The following is a 23,469-nucleotide window of genomic DNA, read 5'->3' on the forward strand; positions in this document are numbered from 1 at the left end:
TGACTATGTATGTGTGTGTTTATGTGTCCACATACAGTATTAATGCGTGTACAAGCACACCAGTGTGTATTGTGTGTTTATGTAATTACTGCAGCCGGAACAACTCAAAAACAGCACTAACACATCATCCACTTCAGTTAAGAGCAAATCACTCTCCTCTCAGTTTGTGATTAACGGCCATCTGTTTCCTGTAAAAAAATGAATTTCGAGTCTGCTTAAATCAATCAAATGATTCCAATATTTATTTATTTATATAAAATATTATGTGTGTGGGGGTCGTGTGTTTATAATGAAAAATAAACCGTGTGTGTTGTTACCCCTAAAAAGAATCCATAGACATGCTTCTATTTTTAAATATCCCTGTAGCAGGTCCTGTTCAGCTCTATTTGCTCTACGTGTGTTTTAGTGTCATACTGTATGGCTGCATCTGGCATGATCACTCTTTGCTATGAATGATAAAGGAATGTAAAGAAACAGGCAGATTTCAAGACTATAAAAACGACCTTTGATAATAAACCACACAGTATAGACTTTAATATGTTCTTAACAGCTGGCACTTTTTAAGTAACTTCAAGCCATGTCAGGAAGTCCTTGATAGATTTAATATTTCTAATTCCTTCTAAAGTCTCTTTATTTCCTCACAAAACCGAATCCCACAAGAGCACAAAGCTACTGTATTCCCTAGTATAAAAATGAAAATCACCTTTAAATGTTGACTGAAATACATGGTATATTTCTATAAGTGATGACAAATCCATGACAGTCATTAAGCAATCACAGGGACAACATTACAACTTTAATTAATTAGATACAAATCAGTGAAACTGAGTCCTCAATATGCACAGGCAACTACCAGAACAAAGGAAATTCTTGAGAAAGAAGGATATAAAGCTTATTGATAGAAGGTGTTTCAGAGCAGATATAGTCCCGAAGGAAATCAAGCCGTTAACGTGGCATAATGATCAAGGTTATTTAATGATAGGCCCTCTTAATTATCCAATATGTTGGATACCAAATCTGAACTTAGAGAAGTTAGTCCTTTTAAAGAAGAACATGTTCATACTGCATGTTCATTCAGAAACATTTGTCATTTGTGTCATCTAGATTATTTTATTACCATGTACATTAAAAACAGTGTTGCTTTAAATCTTATTTTCATTATGCTCATACTTGCTGAACCTTTTACTATGGTGTTGTATCCAATGGATAAACAACTCAAATGAGCAAATATAAGCGGTGTGAGAAGGACATTTCCAAATAACACATAACATTTAAATTTTAGCTGAATAATTTTACAAATACAAATTGTGCACTTGTTCTTGTACCTAACTTTAGGTCTTTCAGATATAAAAAAAACCGTTGCATCTACCTAAATTAATCATTGATTTAATTGCACCACTCAACCAGCATGCCAAGTGGCCAAAATCAATCACACCCAAGCTGTTATGAACAGGTGCATTCTGGGTGGCTAATTGCTAACTGCTAATGTGTTCTTATTGGATCTTCTAGCAGTGACTTCTGCGTTCACTGAGAAACTTGTAATTAAACCTTCCTTACTCTATTGACTGCGAGAGAGCCTTTCAGCTCAACACCTTTAGAATGTGAGGAGTAAGGTGGGACAAAGTGGACTATTGTAATTTTATAATGAAGAAGCATAGACCATGGGCGTAGGAAGCCTCCTCAATCTGGGTGGGACAATTTGACGGGGGGAGGTGGGCAGGTGGTGGACCTCACCTCCTCTAAGGGGGTCCGGGAAGATTTTTTTTTAAATGTTGAAGTTAAATGAATCTATCTGGTGCACTTTGAGAGCAAAGTTAGGGACTAAATCTATGGATACATCTCTCAACAACACCCATGTGAAACAGTACTGTTTAAAACAGACTTACTTTTTCTTTATGCATAAATGATTTTTGTTTTACTGTCCTCTATGAGTTGGAATGATTTCATACATACCTGTTATTCTCTTGTTTTCTATATTGATAATATTAAAGGTGTGCCTTGGAAATACTTTTTTACATGAGATAACTTAGACTAAAGTCAACCATTTAAACACTCAAGAGTCCTTTACCTCCCTGAGCTGACATTATAAGATTTGTCTGACAGGAGAGAGCTCTCCTCCTCCTTGTTGTAGAAACAACTTCTTATGTACATTAGCGCTCTCTTGTTCACTCTCTCGCTCGCTCGCTCACAGAAAATGAGCTCGTCGTGCCCAGGTCGTGCCACAGCCGAGCTATGACACACGGATATCGGATACAGCATTAAAGGTTATTCTGGGTCTTTGTGTGTAGAATAGGATACAGTGTATCCTATTCTTTTCGATGGCTTTATTGTATGATATGACAGTTGAACAGATCGCCACTGGGCTTACAACTAAAGACACAGCTATACCAAAAAACGCAGCATGTGTACAGCTCATGTGTATGGCTCTGAGAATCTGCCTTGGTACAAAGTAGCAGTGAAAACATGGTACGGAATTTCATTGATTTGGGTATTCTCTCAATAAGCAATTGGAATGGATTTGATAATGAAGCACTGACACTGATCTTTTCTTCTGGTTGATTTGCTGCCACCCGAAGTCCCAGAGTCGAATTCCGGGACTTTGGGTGGCAGTAAATCACCACCCAAAGCCCCGGTAAATCGCCAGAAGCGCCGACACCTCCTGATCACTCCACTGATCCCATGTTTTATTTTGTGTTGCCATAAGTTAGTAGGCTTATTTGAGAAAAGCGAGACAAGCGAGACCTGCTTAGACCTGCGCAATTTCGATCAACGTCTTGCTAGTGCGTTGCATGATGGTTAGTCAGTAGGCTTGTTTGAGACAAGGGAGACCTGCGCAGACCTGCGCAATTTCGATCAACGTCTTGCTAGTGCGTTGCATGATGGTTAGTCATTTTGTCCGACTTGCGCTGGAGGCTCGCCTACATGAGACGTTGAAATCTCGCGGGACAAAGACGCCCGCAGCCTTGAGAGCGAGGCGCGGCGAGGCGGCGCAGTTCCTCTCCACGGGCTGCGGAAGCGAAATGCTTGATGGGAAACGACTCGCTAGTATCTAGAGCTGAGCGCTCATTGGTGGTTTTTACCACGTGCTGGTGATGAAACTCGGCAAAAGTTTGTTGTTGTTTTGTGTCAGTTTTACGTCGCCCCCTCCATTAACATTTTTCATAATTGTTCCACAATGTTTATCATCATGAAATTAATATCTATATATTTTATACTATACTTGCACTGCTTACCGTTTTCATACTTTACATATCTTAGCATATTCATACACACTGTTCATTGCTCACAGGCTGCTGTGTATATTCATACCCCTCACTGTTTATTCATCATTCAATTCATTCTATATTTTATTCTGTAGATTGTGTACATTACTTTTCACTGTACTGCTTGTTGCACTCCTGGTTGGAAGCCAAACTGCCTTTCGTTGTCTCAGTGCCTGTAATCTAACAATAAAGTTGAATCTAATCTTGAGCAGGAACAAATGTATTTACTTAGTACATAGTATCTGACATTAACGATTAAACACATGTGTGCATTCTTTATAAATGCAAACCGAGTCAAGCCGACTCCGGAGGTGGCGGTATGCACCTTAAAGTTGTTTGCAATCCACCATAAAACCGAGAGAAGAAGAAGAAGAAGGCGAAGAAGAAGCCGACTCGGAGCTGTCCGACTTCAGGCAAGCTTTTTGAGACCTCCCCCGGCTGCGATCTGCTATTCTCGTCTACTTTCGAGGCGAGCCGCAACGCGTCTCAAACAAGCCTATTTTGTCCGACTTGCTCTGGAGGCTCGCCTACATGAGACGTTGAAATCTCGCGGGACAAAAACGCCCGCAGACTTGAGAGTGAGGCGCGGCGAGGCGGCGCAGTTTCTCTCCACGGGCTTCGGAAGCAAAAAGGCTTGTTTGAGACGAGCTGCGGCTCGCCTCGAAAGTAGACGAGAATAGCCGATCGCAGCCGGGGGAGGTCTCAAAAGGCTCGCCTGAAGTCGGACAGCTCGTCTCAAACAAGCCTAACCTCTCTCCCTTGATGCGCTGGGCTAATGCTAATAATGCTAATAAAGCAAATAAAATGGCGGCTTCACAAAAACTTTTCAGAGTTTTACGGGGCGTGGTTTGCAATTCGCCCAGCCAATCCGAAATTGGAAGATTTTTCTCCCCAGGAAAGTCCCTGCTCTCTAGCAGGGACAAAGGGGTGGAAAGGTTCGCAAAAAAAGTTCTAGTTCCAGATATTTTTGGAGTGAACGCAGAATCCCAGGAACTATCCAAACTAAAAAAGTAATCCGGTGTGAAAGCACCTAAGGAGTGGACGAAGCATGTACGTCACTGATGTGGAACTTTGCTTTGCAGACTGAGCAACATCCCACTGTGTATTTGGCTCAACTGTGGATGTGTGTGTTTGTCCCGTGTATTACAGGTATGTTTACTTTGAGCCAGTGCTTGAATTGGAATAAAAAAGGTGCCAGTACTCTAAATCAGCAACAAGTATTTGGCACAAAGTCATAGTATATCCTATAATGCTGGTGGGTTTGTCTCTTTACTGTATATTTTAGAAAGGCTCACTGTACTTAAACAAAATGACTCAGGGTGCATCTGAGATTAGAGGGGGTGCCGTGGTAAAGTGCTATTTTTATAAGTGGGGAGTGGACCTGACACCCTCTAGTCTAGGGGGGTCCGGGGGCATGCTCCCCCGGGAACATTTTTTTAAAATATTGAAGTTAGATGCATCAATCTGGTGCACTTTGAGAGCAAAATGATATATGGATACCTCTCAACATCCATAATGAAACAACTGTAAACAGATTTACTTTTTCTTTATGGATATAAAAGAAAGTAAAGCTTGACTCCTACTGGCTGGTTAAATGACTCCTCGTCCCTGAGGCCACTAACAGTTTTTTGTGCCATTTTGCTGGATTTATTTGTCAATAGCGTTGCTGCACAAAGTTATAGCCCTCTAATTTAAATCTACTACCCAAAAAGAAACATATGGAGATGGGTTACTATTTAAAAAAATTGCAAAATGTATTTGGGAACAGTGGGGCCGGGCCTCAAACCCTATAGGGGGGTCCGGGGGCATGCTCCCCCGGTAAGATTTTTTTTTTAAATGTTGGACTTAAATGCATCAATCTGGTGCATTTTGAGGGGGAAATAAAGAGACTACACCCATATGAAACAAAAATGTATACATTTAAATAATCATAAAATCATAAGTACATGGCCATAACCAATAACATACAATATCCAATATGAAAAAACATTGAAACTTGTTTATTTGTTTTTGGTTCATTTATAGTTGTGAGTGTGTCTGGGCTCCTGAATCGGCCTCTCCTGTCTCCCTCCTCTCCCCCCTGGTCCTCTTTGAGGCAACAGCAAAGACTAGTTTTAGCTCTCAACAAGTTTATCTTACCTTTTTTCACCTAGTTAACATTTTGTTTGTATTATTCATGCATATTTTACTAATCACTACCCCCTCAAATGGAAATATGTGTTTACATAAATGGTGACCGAACCGTTTGAGACCCACTGAGATAACTTAAACTAAGTTAACTATCTAAAGACTCAGAGAGTAATTTACCTCACCAGAGCTGTAGTTTTCAGCCTCTCAGTCTGACAGCAAAGGACTTTCCCTCCACCTTGTTGTTGAAACAGCTCATTATATCCGTTAGCGCAGCTAGCTAGCACCAGATGCTAACAACAATACACGTAACCGGTGCGCGCGCTTTCTCGCTCGTTCGCGCCACACATACACCAACACACACCCTCCCGAGCTTGAATGACACGCAGAGACCAATCGAGGGCATTAGTATGATCTGTATGAAAGTGGCAATGTCGGCAGGCCACGTCATGTAGACAGCCAGTCACCCTCTGTGAGGCAGAGTCAGACCCACATTTGCGCTGCGTTGTGTTTACAATATATACGTATATTGCCGGCGGCTGAGTACCGGCATTTTACTGAGTACCGGCACCTTGCCGGTACTCAGTAAGAAGTGCCGGTACCACATGGGTACAAATCAGAAGTGCCGGTACTGCATACCGGTGAGTACCGGCCCAATTCAAGCACTGCTTTGAGCTTGTTTTATTGAGCTTTAATTTATGTGTATTAAATATGACTGCTATATTGTGTAGTTATCACAAGATGGCAGCATAGCTTTAATTTAAACACAATTGTAAATATTAGCTTAACCCGTGAGTAGCCTACTGTTCATGTAGGTACTATGGTGCCGAGAGACGGGACTCGGAGGCGGGGTATCAAAGGTACAAGCTATACTTTTATTAAGCATCTGCAAACACATGTACAACACTTCAAGCCCGGGAAGCGAAGACCGGCAGAAACAGGAAGTCCGGCTCACTCAAATGTCCGTGCAGAACAATACCCCAACCCATAGATCCGTGGGTGAATAATGTCAATCGACACACAAGCCCCCCCAGTATTCACCCATAGTCAAAATCCCCGTCCCTCGGAGGAAGTACCACCCGACCCCGGCGCGTACGGACCACAGGGGCAGAGGACGGCGGGGCCGCAGGCGAGGGCAGGGGCGCCAACGAGGGCGAAGGCATCCCCACAGGGGGCGGGGGGCGGCCCCGACGTGGGGGCAGAGCCAACTCCAACGGCCTGGAAACGTCCACGTGAGCAGGCTTAATCCGATCAACGGACACAGTCTCAGGCCTGCCACCAATGTCCACCACCAGGCTCTTGTCCAAGTGACGTATGACCCTGAACGGACCGTTGTAAGGGGCCGCAGGGTCGACCGCATTAGTCTTGCCAGCGATGTGTCGTATGTCCGTGGTGTACTCGGAGATGTACGAAAGCTGGCGTTGCTGTCGGGCAGACCACGGCTCGGCCACCTTGGACATGCAGAAGGTCTGTGGCTTGTGATCCACGAACGCCGCAAACTCCCAGCCTTCGAGCAGGAAACGGAAGTGGCGAACCGCCAAATAGAGACCAAGGAGTTCTCTGTCGAAAGCGCTGTACTTGCGCTCCCTGGGAGTCAACTGGCGGCTGAAAAAGGCGAGCGGTTGCCAGGCGCTGTCGACCCATTGTTCATGCACCGCGCCCACTGCGTAGTCAGACGCGTCGGTGGTGATAGCGATGGGGGCCCTGTGTGACGGGTGAGCCAACATGGCAGCTTCGCTCAGGGCGGCTTTGGTGGCGTTGAAAGCGACCTCCCTTTCAGCCGACCAGTCTATGGCCTGGCCGGGGGACTTGTCCTTGAGGGCCTCGTACAGCGGGCGCATGGGGTGGGCCGCCCGGCGCGTGAACCGGTGATAAAACGTCACCATCCCGAGGAACTCTCGGAGCGCCCGAGCTGTAGGCGGTCGTGGAAAGGCAGACACGGCCTCCACGGGAGGGGGACGGCCCCATCCTTGCTGATGAGGTGTCCGAGGAAATGGATGGAGGACAACCCGAACTGACACTTCGCCGGGTTGATAATCAGGCCGTGTTGGTTGAGCCTCGCGAAAAGGACCCGGAGATGTGCCTGGTGCTCTTCGGAGGAGGAGCTGGCGACCAGGATGTCATCTAAATAGACGAAGATGAATGGCATGTCTCTGAGCGCTGAATCCATCAGCCACTGAAAGGACTGAGCTGCGTTCTTAAGTCCAAACAGTATACGCAGGAACTCGAAAAGCCCGAACGGCGTAATTACCGCAGTTTTGGGGACGTCCGAGGGGTGCACCGGCACCTGGTGGTAGCCCCGCACCAGATCCACCTTGGAGAAAACCAGCTTGCCCGCTAGGTGTGCAAAGAAGTCCTGGATGTTAGGGACCGGGTAGCGGTCTGGCGTAGTGGCGTCGTTAAGGCGGCGGTAGTCACCACACGGTCACCAGCCACCGGCTGATTTAGGGACCATGTGAAGCGGCGAAGCCCAAGGGCTGTCTGAGCGGCAGATGATGCCCAGACGCTCCATGTTGACGAACTCCGACTTGGCGACTGCCAGCATGTCATGGTTGAGCCGCCGGGCCCTAGCATAGACAGGGGGGCCTTCAGTGTCAATGTAGTGCTCTACCCCGTGTTTGGTATTGGCAGTGGAAAAAGGTGGGCTGCGTCAAGTCGGGAAACTCACTGAGAAGGTGCTGGAACCTGTAGCCCTGTGAGAGTGAGCTGGAGAGCCCGCTGAATGAGGCCTCGCCGCGGTTACACGTGAACGAGGCAAACGTCAGCGCGTCCTCCAGGCGGCTGTTCTTGACGTCCACCAGCAGCCCGTGAGCGCACAGGAAGTCTGCGTGATGTCAGCCGTGACGAAATCCCACATAAATCGTTGACCCTCGAAGCACAGGTCCACTGTCTTTGTACCATAGGTGCGAATAGGGGTGTCGTTAGCGGACGTTAAAGGTCGGCCGTGGCCTCCACCGGTGGCGTCCTCCACGGTAGCCGGCAGGACGCTCCGCTGGGCTCCTGTGTCACAAAGGAGTCTGCAACCAGAGAGGGTGTCCCTGATGAACAGAAGCCGGTTGGATGTGCCCACGCTCGCGGCCACTACCGAGCGCAGGCCTTGGCGTTTCCCGTTACCTTGTAGGTGTAGGGGGGACGGCACATCTTCGCTTTCGCCCCGTAGCATGCATGGTAATAACAGGCCAGGGCTGCAGTTGCTGACGTCGGCCCCGGAGCTTCTGCTTGGTGGCATGCCTGTACCAGGGAAGGTGCCGCTGCGTGTCGGGGCCAGCACCTCCGGGGTAAAACGCTGTGTTGCCAGGAAGAACCGGTCGGCTTCTTCGGCCAAAGCGTGGGGCTCAGTGATAGCCGTGTTAGTTAGCACTGTCTGTACATGCGGCGGCATGTGCCGAAGAAACAGTTCTATGAACAAAAAATGAGGTTATTCCGTACCCAGCAGGCTGAGCATCATTTCCATGTGGTCAGAAGGCTTGTTGTCCCCCAGGCTATGAATAGCGAGCAGGCGTCGGGCCCGTTCCGACCGTGACAGCTCGAAAGTCTTTAGCAGGAAAGTCTTGAACGCTGCATATTTATCCCGGGCAGGAGGAGATGTAATAAAGCCTACCACCCGGGTCGCAGTGGAGCTCCCCAACGCCGAAACAACGTGAAAATAGCGTGCGGTGTCGTCAGTCACTCCGCGGAGGGCGAACTGAGCCTCCGCCTGAGCGAACCATGCAGCCGCAGATGTCTCCCAAAACTCCGGCAGTTTAAAAAAACCTGCATTACTTGCCATGCTCGGTTCAGTCTCAGATCCTTCAACAAGACTTATGTCGGGGTCACCAATGTGGTGCCAAGAGACGGGAGTCGGAAGCGGGGTATCAAAGGTACAAGCTATACTTTTGTTAAGCATCTGCAAACACATGTAAAAACTTTAAGCCCGGGAAGCGAAGACCGGTGGAAACAGGAAGTCCGGCTCACTCAAATGTCCGTGCAGAACAATACCCCAACCCATAGATCCGTGGGTGAATAATGTCAATCACCACAGTACTCACTTTAGTTCATCTTTATTGTAACTCACAATTACAAACCAAATTGTTTGTTTGTTTGTTTGTAATTGTTGTTTTTGGTTTTCTTTATATTTTTATTTAGAATCCTTTTTCTTAAGAAAAATCTTACCACTATATAAGTGACCATAACAATGTCAAAGGATGCTTAGCTTCGGACTGAGCAACATCCCACTGTTTATTTGGCTCAACTGATGTGTGTGTTTATTAATACAGAATAAAACCTATATATATATATATATATATATATATATGTCTGTCGAATATCAAAAAACAAAACTAACTTCACCATGGTATTCCTTTTTTGTATTCTAAATATGGCCTTCAATACAAGTATTTGCAGAGTATATTTTAATAGACCAATTTTTATACATTTTTATTTAAATAGGTTAGGTACTTCAAAATGTAGGCCTACTTAAGAAAACTTTCTTTAAAGTATTAGTATTTAAACTTGAGTGCAATGTTCTAGTTGAACTGACTGACACCGATATTCTGCATTTCAGTAGCCAACTTTTACTTTCCTTATGTAATATCTTTGCCAGGACTTCTGGACTTTTGCTTGTTATTAAATATTTAATATACATGCATACTAAGAAATATTATTTTTTCCTCCAGTGATTAAGTAAGAGCCTTTGTGTTGTGTTGTTTATACATTTCTGCCTGAGAAACAATCCTCCTATAGGAAGGCGTGAGACCATTATCAATTATCCAAGTCCTGAAAATCCCTCAGTTAGTGTTCTTACCAAACTACAATACCACCATCTGCTGGCCACTGTTTCTTATTACATCATATCGTGGCGTTGGAGCTGAGAACCAAACTTAATACATCCCAAAGTGAAAAGAAAACAATGTTACAGCAGCATGTTAACATGGATAACTGCATTCAGAAAACTGCTTTAAAGATAAAGCGTTATCATATAGTTGCACTCACATCAGTCATGAGATGAGATTACGCATCAAAATATATCCATCAATTTAGTTTAATTGATATTCATCACATTTAAAATTCTCACACATTTTTGATGTGTGTGATGGAAAAGCTGCACTATTTGGTTCTGTCTTTCCCTTGTTAAGCTGAAAATAATTAATGAAATGCAACCTGATCTTACCATCTCTATACAGTAATTTGCCTGCTAATATTTATCTGCCATTGAGGTTCTCGGATATAATGAAACAAGGTTTAGTAAATTGGATTGTCTGAAATGTAGTTTTTGTATTAGAAACAGTTCAGTTCATGTTTTGCACATCCAAACTGATTGCATAAATGAAAATAAAGGCAAAAAGCAAGTGAATAAACACATCTAAACTCATCAGTAGCTGCTATTATTTGTTGGAAATAATCGGGAACATGAAACAAGTTTTTAATCTTCATATTTATTCCAGAGTAGTTCTCTGGTTCGCAACATATAAGCCCGTTGTACAAGGAACTTTACAGAGAGGTACAGGTTTTTAAATCTTGACCCTGTCATGTACATAGACTTTGATTTTTAGATGGTTACCCAAACAAGGGAGACTTTGCCCTTTTAACTTTTAGCCAGTGTTAATCTGTTTTATAATTTCCCCACAAATTTAAAATGTATCAATAAAGGGCACATGACACAGTCCAGAACCTTGTCAACACCGCACATGTACAATACCACCCAACCAGTCAAAGATAAGCTGTATAATCACATCATGAGGGAACACCCAGCATCATTTTCAATCATTCAAATTCCCCTCCAACAGTATCACTGGAATATTTGTCCATGCATACATAAGTATACTATATACGGTAAAAAATATAGCATTTGGAATAAATACTTATATAATTTTTAGAGCAAACTGTCAGACAATACTTGTTATATATTTTTCACGATACTGTATGTACATGTATTTGGGTACATTTACAGGAACATAAACTATATATTTAACCCCATGTGGTACAGATTTGATTTCACTTCTTTGGTGTCTGGCCAGCTATGAAACCAAATAACATCTGGGTCACACTGGATTAAACATATGGACGACATGATTTGTTTAAAGACTTAATACACAGGCACGGAAGACCAGATGTAACAGATATTTCCCACAGCACAGATCGGATCATCCTTTAGCTGTGTGACATAAGGGAAGCATACACAGACTCTAATTTATTTCCCTTAATGTGCTGAATTAATTTAAAATAAATGTTCTCTGATCCTGTGTAAATGCAGCATCATTGTTGAGCAAATCTGTGCTACTTTGTGACTCAACAAATGATGATCTGATCGCTAAGCCCAAACATTCTCATTGTGGCCATTTACTTCCATGTAATCAATGTTCTTCATGAAATAAATATATCTTCATGTCAATGTATTGTTATAACTACTCCCATATTAGCACCCATATTAATAACGTTTCAGTTGTCTGATCACACCGCAGCTCAGAAAGAAAGTTGTTAAATCCGCCCTACATATTGTATTCATGGTAATATAAATGTATTATGACTGAAGCAAAGCAACGTATTTGGAATCCATCTTTCTAAAAGTATTAAGAGCCAAGCTGTTTGAGTTGTCAGACACAGATACTGAAGAGTCTTTTAATGTGATCCACGTCTTGGACCACAATCTTGCTTCTGTGGAATATGATATATTTTCGGACTGTACTGTAAATGCAGACTGGACTGTTATCGACCATTTGGCAGTTGTTATAATGAGTGGTATTTCCCTTTAAATTCCACCTTAAGTAACCCCAGCAATTCCCAGGCAAACAGAAACCACCTTTTTCTGGTGGGTTTGTACAATCAGATTAAGTAACCCAGACAATGGCATTACAAACTTGGGGTATGGAGTATGAAAGATTCAGGCATGTACCAGACAGGGAGGGTCAAACAAAACAATACCACTTGTAGCATTATGGTAATTGGTGCATTATCCAGAGTCTTTTGGAGTTCCCTCACTTTACGAAAGTGCTTGTGTTCAAAACACAATGATATGGTATGGTAATCTCCAGAACTGCTGAACATTTGGGGGTTTCCGGTAGGGGTCACTGAAGGGGAACTGTTAGGTTGTAAACATTTTCTCAGACCAGTACGACTGTGTATTAATATACTTTAGAAATATGGGTGTAGGTTGGTGGAGAACAAAAACAAAAGAAAACACTCCCTGGAACACATCTTATCTCTAAAATGTAGGTTGGTCTTCTGATTAAGGCTATCGACCGAAGTCACTCCCCTCTTTTAATTTAAAAAATAGTATTTCATACATATTGCTTCTTTTAGGACTGCAAGCCTTTAACAACCCATTGCTTAAGGTTTTTAAATCTTTACTGTTTTCAAATATGAGGCAGGAACAAAATGAACCAGTGTGAGTAACTTGAAGAAAGGCAGATCTTTTGTACTTACTTTAAGAGATTAAGTGTCTGTAGTCGCACATGGTAAAAGATATTCAGACTCATTCCTATGTCTGAACTGACAGTCGGTTTCTCTGTTAGTCCCATGGTCCATGCCGGTATAGTTAGACTTGCTACATTGTTTTCTTGGAATGTATCACAGCCAGCCTGACATTCATTGTGCATTTTGTAGCAGTTGCATACAAGATTTGATTTTAAACGAGCAGGCGAACAAGACATATATTATATTTGTACTGAGGGACGCAGAAAGAGAGAGATGTCTGTCATGGGAACAGACAGTATTACAACATACTGTTGTTTAGTACTTTAAGACAGCCAGTAGGGGGAGTAACTGTGTATTGGCATGCAGCACCTTCCGAACAGAACAATCTTCGCATTAGAAGACTTTTGTCTTTCTTAAATCTGGTTATATTGTGGTTATAAAAAAATCATTTATTTTGTGTCATTCCATCTCCATCTAAACCATTTGTATTAAGAAAATTCACACATGACGAACACCCATGTCCCGTATGTGAAAAAAACATCAATACTATGGCACAAACAATACTTTAAATATTGTTAAATATCCACTGAATGATAATTTCACCATGAGTTCTATACTATTATACAGATACACTTTTGGAGATATATACTTTCTTGTGGACACCGATACTAATAATATTGAGGACTATTAACTGTACACAGACAATAACAATAAAAAAGTGCAGTAGAAAATACAGTTTCTGTGTTTGTTTATGATTTATAATCTGTTTAGAATAACATTATATGTATACTATGTTCTCATAATGGCTTATGTCCAATTATGGAAAGAATGATGTCAATGTCATGAAGGAAAAAAATAGAAATAATGTCATATATAATATATTTGAAAGGTAGATCATGTGCTTATAGCATTTAGCTTGATGAGCTAGTTGATGATAAGAAGCAGCAAGTTTTTCAGAATATCTCTTGCCAGTCCGTCCATCCCTGCTCCCACTTTATATTCTTGCCGTCTCTCCTTGTCAATCACACTTGTCACCATGGCAGCGGCTTAACATCTATTCAACCGGGCCGCGTTTGTTGTCCATCCACTGAGTGGTTAATGCACCCTATCCATAAAGACCCAGGGGGCATGTTGGCAGAGATGTGGAAGAAAAATATGTCTGCCCATTCTTGGACACTCCAGCCTCAGAGGTTTAAATGTAGTTCCACAGTAAACACAGCTTTTTTTCCATTGGTCATTCAGACTATTGTAAGGTGTTACCATCTTCAATTCAACCTTTTCTGTCTTGGTTGGTGGGTTTTGTAAATTGAAGGTTTGGGGGTCGGGAGGCCTTGGTGGTTTGGAGACGTAAACAGTGTTGGCTCAGAGGAGGTCTGCGTTAGCCGAGGGCTCAGAGGCCCGGGTCTCAGCGTGGGTCTTCAGCAGATCAACTATCTCTTGGTGGGAGGCTGCTTCTGCCACAGACAGTGCTGACTGTCGATTCTGAGGGGAAAAAAACCAGAACATTTTACAGTTTCACATCAACGATCATTGTAGTGACTCTTCTTATCCTGACAGTGGCAGTGTTGTGTTGCTCTTCCTCTGACAACTTATTATTATAGTACATGCGTATATACTGCACCCTAATGCAGGCAAGGCTACACTGTATCATTTGAAAAGCTGTGTTCAGTATGTGGAAATAAGTTTTGAATGTTTCTCTTGTGGATACACCAGATGAAGGAATTATCTGTCACGTTTCTCTCAATCTGATCTAATTATCTTTTCCAGAAATTACACACCAAAATGTGCAGCAAAGATCATAATAATCTGCTGCAAAGCTTCTTAGATTCATGCTGAAATTGCCTGTGAAATTGTCCAGGGTTATATAGTAAGCCTGGGTGGGGTTATGCAGAATATAATGAGGGAAAAATGGGGGGAATAATGTCGGAAGGCATCAAAGAACAAATAGAAAAATATAATGTAAATACAATCTAAATGCAGCAGCAATATGAATACTGGCATTAAAGAACACATTTTTAAAAGCTAAATGACCAATTAAAGAATTGTTTGGCTTAAGCCATTACATAGTATATATATTGCTAATCACATTGATGCTTTTAGTTGTAATGCTCTTATTAATAATTTGACACTCAAGTTTTGATTTGTTCGTTTATATTCAAAGATGTATTGATTAACAGCTGACACATTTTTAGCTGTCTCATGAAACTAATCCTTCTCATTACTTACGGAGCAAACCATGATCTACTAGCAGAAAATGCCAACCATCTCTGTATATGCTAGTTTGAGATGGGTTGTGTGATGGATACTGATACTTCAATTAAGACACAAAGTAGTCAGTTTTCAGTGCTGAGTGAACTGTCAATGCTCTATAAAGCTGTTTGTAACGAACTGCATCATTCTCTCTGTGTGTCCTTGCGTATTGTATTTATTCTTCAACTCAAATACTTGATATTAGAAATTACAGCAAACTAGACGTGACAAGGCTGCATACTGACAGACACCTCATGACTCATTGTAATACAGATGCCTCGAAACAGTGTTAATGCAGTGTTGTGTACGTTTGCACACGCCTGTCACAAAAACAGCTTGAAATGTCATGCATATAATATAAAATATTTTTGAGATGATTTGACCCCCTACCAGCTCCAATTATAGTGCATATTTATGTGTGGTCATGGAGTCACACAGTACATAACCCACTAGAGGCACATGGCTGATGGTAGATGAATCTCAATTACCCATGTGATGAAGTCAAATCCAAGTTTGACAATCTACAGATGATTTATACTACAGATTTTTAGTGATTGGGGATAATTAAGTTAGGTGAGGTGTTTTGGACTGGAAAAAGTGTTGTAGAAATGCTTCAATGGTACGGTAGTGTTGAAAGCATCGACATATTGTGTTGTATAAGGTGTGACAATATCTGCATCCTTTGGAACAAGAATCAAAGCCAACAGCTATATTCATGTGTGGAGGTCGAGCTTATGAAATGCTTAGTAAGCAGCAGGATCAGTGTTAACAGCAGTGTTTATTGGATTGTTTACGATGAGTTAGGGAAAGGTTGTGATATGGCCGTTCTCTGACGGGCCAAGTCGGGCTGGAGTGGACAATCAACCATCCACAGAAATCAATAATGCGCTAGGTATAACAATCAATCTACCATGTGTGGGCCAGGCTTCAGCTATTGTATTCTCTAAACCCTTACTGGACACCTAACAGTGGCCGCAGGAGCAGCTAAATATAGACAAATTTGAAAGTGTGTGAGGCAGCCCTTGGCCATGTGACCATTTACTGCTTGTATATATACAAGAAGCCAATAACTGCATGTTGAGATGACGCATTGATTACTAGCGTTTTAGTAAATAATTCACCCTTAAGTATGTTTTACTGTCCAAATAAAGCAGCACTGACAGGAAGTTTCAGACCTTCCTAATAACTGGGCAGCTCTGACAGTGACATCACCGTCTAACTCTGTGCTAATCCAAAAATAGGAATTGTCAAAGAAGTTGGTACCGGCCAGGTTGATGCAGAGGAGTAGACTCAAGCTACTTTCGGTCTGAGATGCCACTCATAGCCACCACGTCCCTGGTGCTATTTACTTTAAATCTTAATATAATTAAAATGGATGAGTTATATTCAAATGAACCCCTAACAGTTATACTAAAGGGGAAACATAGCTATAGAGACCAAAACCATTGGTTTATCAGTCTGTAAACATTGTTATTTCTGCTGTAACGTTGATAATTTTAACATGGGGGTATATGGAGATTGCTCCCTTTTGGAGCTAGCCTTAAATTGCCATTTGAAGCTAGAGGACCGTTTTCGGAGCTACTTCATGGGCTTCAACTGCTATCAATTGTACATGGCTACTGGTAAAGGTGAAACCACATTGAGGACATCATTTGCCTACAGCAGAGGTGCCCAGTACGTCGACCGCAATGCTGGTAGATCGCGAGTCATTCATAAAAAAAAAAAATCCAGCTCCGTTAAAATAGACAAAACAGGTTTTTGATCCCTCCTCCCTTGGCCTCCCTGCCACTTAATTCAGGAGTTTACTTGATTGACAGAAAAAGCGACCTACTGTATCGCTTTCCAGTCTGTTAACCCAGAATGCAAAGCGATGCAAAATCAGTCAGGTGCCGGGAAAACTCAAATTAAATTAGAGAGACAAACAACAAAATGAGTGCGGGACTGAGCAAAAAGCTAAAGACATACCACTTCCACACAGAATGGGAGGAAGAATATTTTTTTGTGATGTCACATTCAAAGGTTATTTGCCTTATTTGTAAAGCAAGCGTCGCTCTGCCAAAGAAAGGTAACGTGGAGAGGCATTATCGGAGTGTTCACAAGGCATATGACAGTGATTTCCCTCCGAGTAGCGAGTTGAGAAAGAGAAAGGTCATGTATTATTGCTAAACAAACATTATCTCGCAGTCTTAGTGTCGCCAACTCGTTTCTAACATGCAAAAAGATAAACAAATGCGTATATAGTCGGTGTATTTTCGACCTTTCAAATCCAGACCACATCTCTCCCGTCTGTGTGCGAGGGGGCGGGGCAGTTTACACACACACGCAGCTGCTACATCAGCACATGATGCAGCAACACACAGAGGAGATGGCGGAGAGAAGCGCTCCAAGGTGTGGTTAAATGTTACCCGTCTTGAGGTGGACAATGCTCCTTGCCATTGGTTTTGCAAACAGCATTTCTGTAAAGTATGTGTATTCAGCAGTATTCCCTTTCTCCACTAAACGGCTCGCTGCAGCTCCCCCCCCCCTCCCTGTGAGCCTAGTGTGCTCTGATTGGTCGGTACGAATCGCGTTGAGCTCCGTGGAGGTGTGATTTCTTAAAAACGTGGATGACCTTACATTTTTTTGATGTTAAACACGACCAAAACTGAAGTTATTGTACTTGGCCCGAAGAATCTACGAAACAAATTATCTAAAGATATACTAACTATGGATGGCATTCATTTGGCCTCCAGTGAGACTGTAAGGAATCTTGGTGTTATATTTGATCAGGATTTATCCTTTAACACCCACATAAAATCAATTTCAAGGACCGCCTACTTCCATCTACGTAACATTGCAAAAAATCAGGCATATCTTGCCTCAAAACGATGCAGAGAAACTAGTCCATGCATTTGTTACTTCAAGGCTGGATTATTGTAACTCCTTATTATCAGGGTGTACCAAGAAATCAGTCAAGTCGCTTCAGTTGATTCAAAATGCTGCAGCTCGTGTAATAACCAGAGTTAGGAAAAGGGACCACATTACTCCTGTTCTGGCTGCCTTACACTGGCTCCCTATAGAACACAGGATAGAATTTAAAATTCTTCTTCTCGCCTACAAAGCCCTTAATGGGCAGGTGCCATCTTACCTTAAAAGAACTCATTATACCCTACTGTCCTACTAGGGCATTGCGTTCCAAGAATGCAGGGTTGTTGGTTGTTCCTAGAGTCTCTAAAAGTACAATGGGAGCCAGAGCCTTTTCTTATCAAGCTCCACTTTTGTGGAATCAGCTTCCAGTTTGTGTTCGGGCGGCAGACACCCTATCCGTTTTTAAGAGTGCGCTTAAGACCTTCCTTTTTGATAAAGCTTATAGTTAGGGCTGATTAGATTCAGCCCCTAGTTTTGCTGATATAGGCTTAGTTTGTCGGGGGACATCTTACTTCTTCCTTCTCTCTGTCTATACCTGTGTACTCTCATGTTCCGATTAACCCAGCTTCCCCGAATTTCTTTCTTTTTGGTGTCTATATACGCCGGGATCCGGAGTCATGGATGATCCTGCGGTCCTGTGTCATGGATCGCGAGTCCTGGATCTTGAGTCGTGGCTGTGGTCCTAGATCATAAGTCCTGGATGGATATCCTCGTGGATTCATCTTCCTATTATACACACATGCATTTCCAAACATTTGGACTACCTATGTTGCAAATGTATTATCTTTTCAATTTACACACGGCATCTATTGCACGTCTGTCCGTCCTGGGAGAGGGATCCCTCCTCTCTTGCTCTCCCTGAGGTTTCTCCCATTTTTCCCTTTAAACTGTGGGTTTTCTCAGGAAGTTTTTCCTTGTACGATGTGAGGGTCTAAGGACAGAGGGTGTCGTATTGTCATACTGATATTCTTTACAAACTGTGAAGTCCACTGAGACAAATGTAACATTTGTGATATTGGGCTATATAAATAAACATTGATTGATTGATTGATTTCCTTGTTTAGCGATACACAGCCAAACTCAACCTGAACACACACAAAGTCACAGCCGAAATAAAAACAATAAGTGTGGCTTGATATTGAGTAAGAAAAAGGGTTTATAGGTTGATAAACGCTGTGAGAATGGGTCTGCAGAGAGAATTTCGCCACGATCCCAACTGTCTGTTATCAGCCTGCAGCCAGGGAGGAGAAATCAGCAGAGCTGCCTGCATTGAGTGTGTGTGTGGATTGATCAATTTGGACCAATCAGCGGGGGCTTAACGTAACGGCTCCGCGGACGTAATGTAACGGCTCCACGGATTGGCCCATTCAGTACGAAGGCACGTACCCGCAAGAATCAAATGGATGATGACGTTTCAACAACGAGGCGTTTAGGGGAGGTATTTTCTGTGTTAGAGTTTTACTCGCTTCAGGGTGTACTTTAAGGGTTTTGACTCTGCACACCGTTTACATGCAGAAAAACCTTCATAACACACAAGGGGACAGGTAATAACCGGAAAAGCATGACATGGGACCTTTAATTTTGTCTTTGTATTGTATGTACATGTCATTAAGCACAGTTGGTCTGGATTGAGCTGCTTTCTGATTTGATGCAACATTTTGATTATTTTTAAACCTGCCGACACAGCAATGCAACAGCTAACCCATGGGATTGAAGGCTTTAACATGAGTGCAGTGAAGTGCGAAAAACAAAAATGCCTCGGTTTATGTCGTTTAAAAAATAAATAAAAGAAACCAATTCGAGGACAAAAATACAGGATATAAATTCTGGAGAGAAAGCATGGGAAATCTGAACATGATTTCAAGGAGGTCTTGTATGTCAGATAAGAGAGAACACATACAGAAGGCATATCACCTTTGATACCTTCAAACAATCTTGGATGAGAATCTGGTTGTGTAATTTCAACAACAGCATACCTTATCAATGAGGCTGATGTCACAGCGACCCGTCTCCAGCAGCATACGAACGATGTTTGTGTGTCCGTGTTCGCTGGCACACATCAGGGCCGTGGAGCCCTCGCGATCCTGGGCATTTACATCCGTACCACAGCTCAGGAGCAGCTTCACCATGGCAACGCGGCCGTGGCTCACCGCAAGCATTAGGGCCGTCTGGCCCGCCTGGACAATAAGTGAGAGATACAGTGAATTCAAATTAAACGGTGAGATGGAAGTTATAAGGGGGAGATAAAGAGATGCAGGGTTGGAGATGAGGGAGGAAATAGAGGAAGATAAAGAGGACATGTAGAAAAATGTACGTTAATGTGGAACATTTAAATATATTCAGGTGTTCTGAAATTGAACCAATATGTATGTACTTGGACTATAAGTCTGCATGCAAGTAAAAACTGCCAAAAATGATCACAGAAGTTATTTAAAAATGAAAAGTTTTCCTAAGACAAATTATTCCAATAGAAAGTGGTACAAATAAGGGTTAAGGGACACTTGGGTGTTTCTATCCAGGAAATATGCTCTTATCACATTTATACATTTTGTTCTGTTCTGTGTATTCCTATAGAGTCATCTGCTTATAAATTCTAACATGGAGTGATTTCCCCAGGGTATTTTAGAAATTCCCAGGCTTACTGTGCCTTGACAACAACTTCCCGTACAACAATAAAACCTCAACACAGTAAAAACCGTTGATATTGGGACCCCAATGAGTCAATGCGAGATAATAGATTACCTGTCTAGAGCATGCATTGACGTCACCCTGTCTCAACAGTTGTTGTGCCACCTCCAGGTCATCGGGGCTCTCGGCAGCCGTCAGTGCAGCCAGCATCACTGGAGTATAGCCTGCCTTGTTCACATTGTTTGTCTCACATAGACCTGAAGCACACACAAACACAATGTTTTATCAGAATAAAGAGGATTTTGTGCAATTTTGTGCATAGTTAAGCAGCCTCATCTGACTACTATCTTTGGTTCAAATTGTGTTTCTGTCATTGTGTGCATCTTACCAGTGTCCAGCAGCAGTTTGACCACAGGGAAGTTTGAGTGTGACACACTGTAGTGGAGGGCCATATTCCCATTGCCATCAGTCAAGTTAACTACATATGGCAGGAGAGTTGGTGTGGTCAAGCCCACTTGTCTCAGGTATAATCTGACAGTATCGGCTTGCGAATCTTTCTGACTGGAAATCTTGAACCACTCCTGGTAGAGCACCACTAAAACCTGACGCTGGAGAGAGAGAAACAAAATATATAAATGAAGAAGGCGCCTGTGGCAGAATTGTTACTGTTCCCTGAACATCATTTTTTATGGTGTGGGCTATTGAGTGGGGTGCATTGTCAGCCTGAGGAACAGCACTGTAAGCCTTTTTAAAGTCAAAGAGCTATAGCAGAACTTTAACCATGAAACTGAAGCATTTTCCCTCAAGAGAAATCCATTTTATAAGGGTCTGAGAAACTCAATAACCATTCAATAACAAAAAAAAATGCAGTCAAATCCGATTTGATGAAGAATATAGAATCATTTTTATAACAAAAAAAGCAGCAGCCAAAAGATCCTCTTACCATTTCTTTATCTGGGGATGAGACCTCTTCCATGCGGTCTTTTACATAGAAGCAGGCATCTATGAAGCTTTGCTCCACTTTCTCTCTGCAAACAAAGACCAGAGGCCACATTAAGTATTTTCTCCCATCCTAAGTCATTTTTCTAAATATTATTTTAGTAAAGAACTTTCAATTTGACCCGGAGTATCTGGAAGTGAAAAAACAACCCAGCACACTCCACATCTGTTCTTTCCATTGTTTTCTTTACTGTTTTTTCAGCTTTCATGTGGAAATGCCATCAAGTCTTCATGGCTAAGAGACGGCTACCTAGGTTCTTGTGTAAAGTCTGTCTGGGATAAAAAACTAAAGATAAAAGATACGTAGCAGGCCTGAGTAGCGCACGCACACATCTGTCAACATGCTGGCACACGGATGGCACATGCAGACCTCCTCAACGTTTAACACTGATTCACTGCCAAATATGATCCACCAGGTGCTCATACTGTACATGTCAAGCTGCACTAAGCCCGAGTGGATCACATTCACTGTGTACTGTACTCCAGAAATAACACACATTATTTTATAAGCACACATGCTTAGGAATGATCAGACATAAGCTGAGTGATGAGTTAATAAGTCCTGCCTTCTCCCAGGGGCCCCATCTACGGTGTGGCCCAGGGCCCTCTGCTCTGTCCACATACCTGAGACTGATAAGTAATCAGTCAGTCAGTGACAGAGAGAACAACACTACTGGTTGTTTTGCTTTTTTATTACCAGACCCCTGGCCCTTTTGGGAACTAAGCTTGTCTGGGTGTCCGTCTTAGTCCTCTATAAGAGTGAGAGCAGCTTTTACTACATTGTGACGGAGAAGTTGTGTGTGCTTGTGCGTAGTGATGGGCGATATGGCCAAAATCTTCAATCACAGCATACTGTAGGTTATCTCATATCTTGATATTAATGTAAGTAGGTTAGGTAGTTTTCTGTTAATTCAATAAATAAATGGTCTATGTAATTAACCACATGGACAAATACTATTTTTATATATTCCAGTGTGAATTAAATAGTTGAGGGTTTTCTCATTTAAAAAAACGTCATTGCTTACTTAGTCAACATAACGGACAAATAAATAAAGACCTATATCGATAGAAGTGGTATAGGAAAATCTATACGATATCTAAAATGTTATATAAATATCTAAAGTCACCAGCCATACCTGTGGTTTGCCCTTCTGTTTGTGGAAACAGGTGTATTTAGTGTGAATATTTATGAATCAAAGGTGAGTGTGGCAGTTAGTCTTTACAAGTTATCAAAAGATAAGCATGGTTGTAAGTGTAGTAGTGGGGGGCTGGAACGGAGGGGGTTGTTTGTGTGTGTGTGTGTGTGTGTGTGTGTGTGTGTGTGTGTGTGTGTGTGTCTGTGTGTGTGTGTGTGTGTGTGTGTGTGTGTGTGTGTGTGTGTGTGTGTGTGTGTGTGTGTGTGTGTGTGTGTGTGTGTGTGTGTGTGTGTGTGTGTGTGTGTGTGTGTGTGTGTGTGTGTGTGTGTGTGTGTGTGTGTGTGTGTGTGTGTGCGTGTGTGTGTGGGTGTGTGTAGCCCACTGTATATTAAAGCTTCATTCACCACCTGTCTCGGACAAGTATCTGTGCTGTTGCTGGATAACAAAGCACCCTATTGTCCTTCCCTGGCATCATACGTCACACCGTCGTTTTCTATGGCTGTATTGTGCTTTATCTGATTTTTGTTTGACGCAATAACTGTGAACTTTCATTCACTTTGATATACGCTACAGTGATCTCACTTTTGCCATTTCTAAATTTATGAGACTACTCTTTGAAGTTTCCATGTTTACTTTTCTTTATCCAATGTGAAGGAGAGCATGGATCATAGTAACAAGAAGATTTGCAGTTCAGATTGGTTTGCTTTGTGTGACAGAAAAAAGATGGATGACTTTTTGCCCTAATGTATTTTTCACTATCAATAACA

The 23,469-nt window shown here is 42.4% G+C and overlaps 1 protein-coding gene across 3 annotated transcripts in view; it reads right to left on the reverse strand.

The window, feature by feature from the left end:
• Positions 1-10,777: 10,777 nt before the first annotated feature.
• Positions 10,778-23,469, reverse strand: part of kank4 (KN motif and ankyrin repeat domains 4) — a 77,115-nt gene continuing 64,423 nt past the window's right edge. For all 3 annotated transcript variants that reach the window (XM_079653539.1, XM_079653538.1, XM_079653540.1), the window contains exons 6-10: positions 21,511-21,595; positions 20,956-21,175; positions 20,682-20,824; positions 19,916-20,116; positions 10,778-14,264 (exon numbers count right to left, since the gene is read on the reverse strand). In XM_079653539.1, coding sequence (XP_079509665.1) covers positions 14,145-14,264; positions 19,916-20,116; positions 20,682-20,824; positions 20,956-21,175; positions 21,511-21,595 — 769 coding nt within the window. In that variant the 3' untranslated portion in view covers positions 10,778-14,144. The remainder of the gene's footprint in view (positions 14,265-19,915; positions 20,117-20,681; positions 20,825-20,955; positions 21,176-21,510; positions 21,596-23,469) is intronic.

The sequence above is a fragment of the Notothenia rossii genome (genome assembly GCF_949606895.1).
Source record: "Notothenia rossii genome assembly, chromosome: 1".
NCBI classification, from domain to species: domain Eukaryota; kingdom Metazoa; phylum Chordata; class Actinopteri; order Perciformes; family Nototheniidae; genus Notothenia; species Notothenia rossii.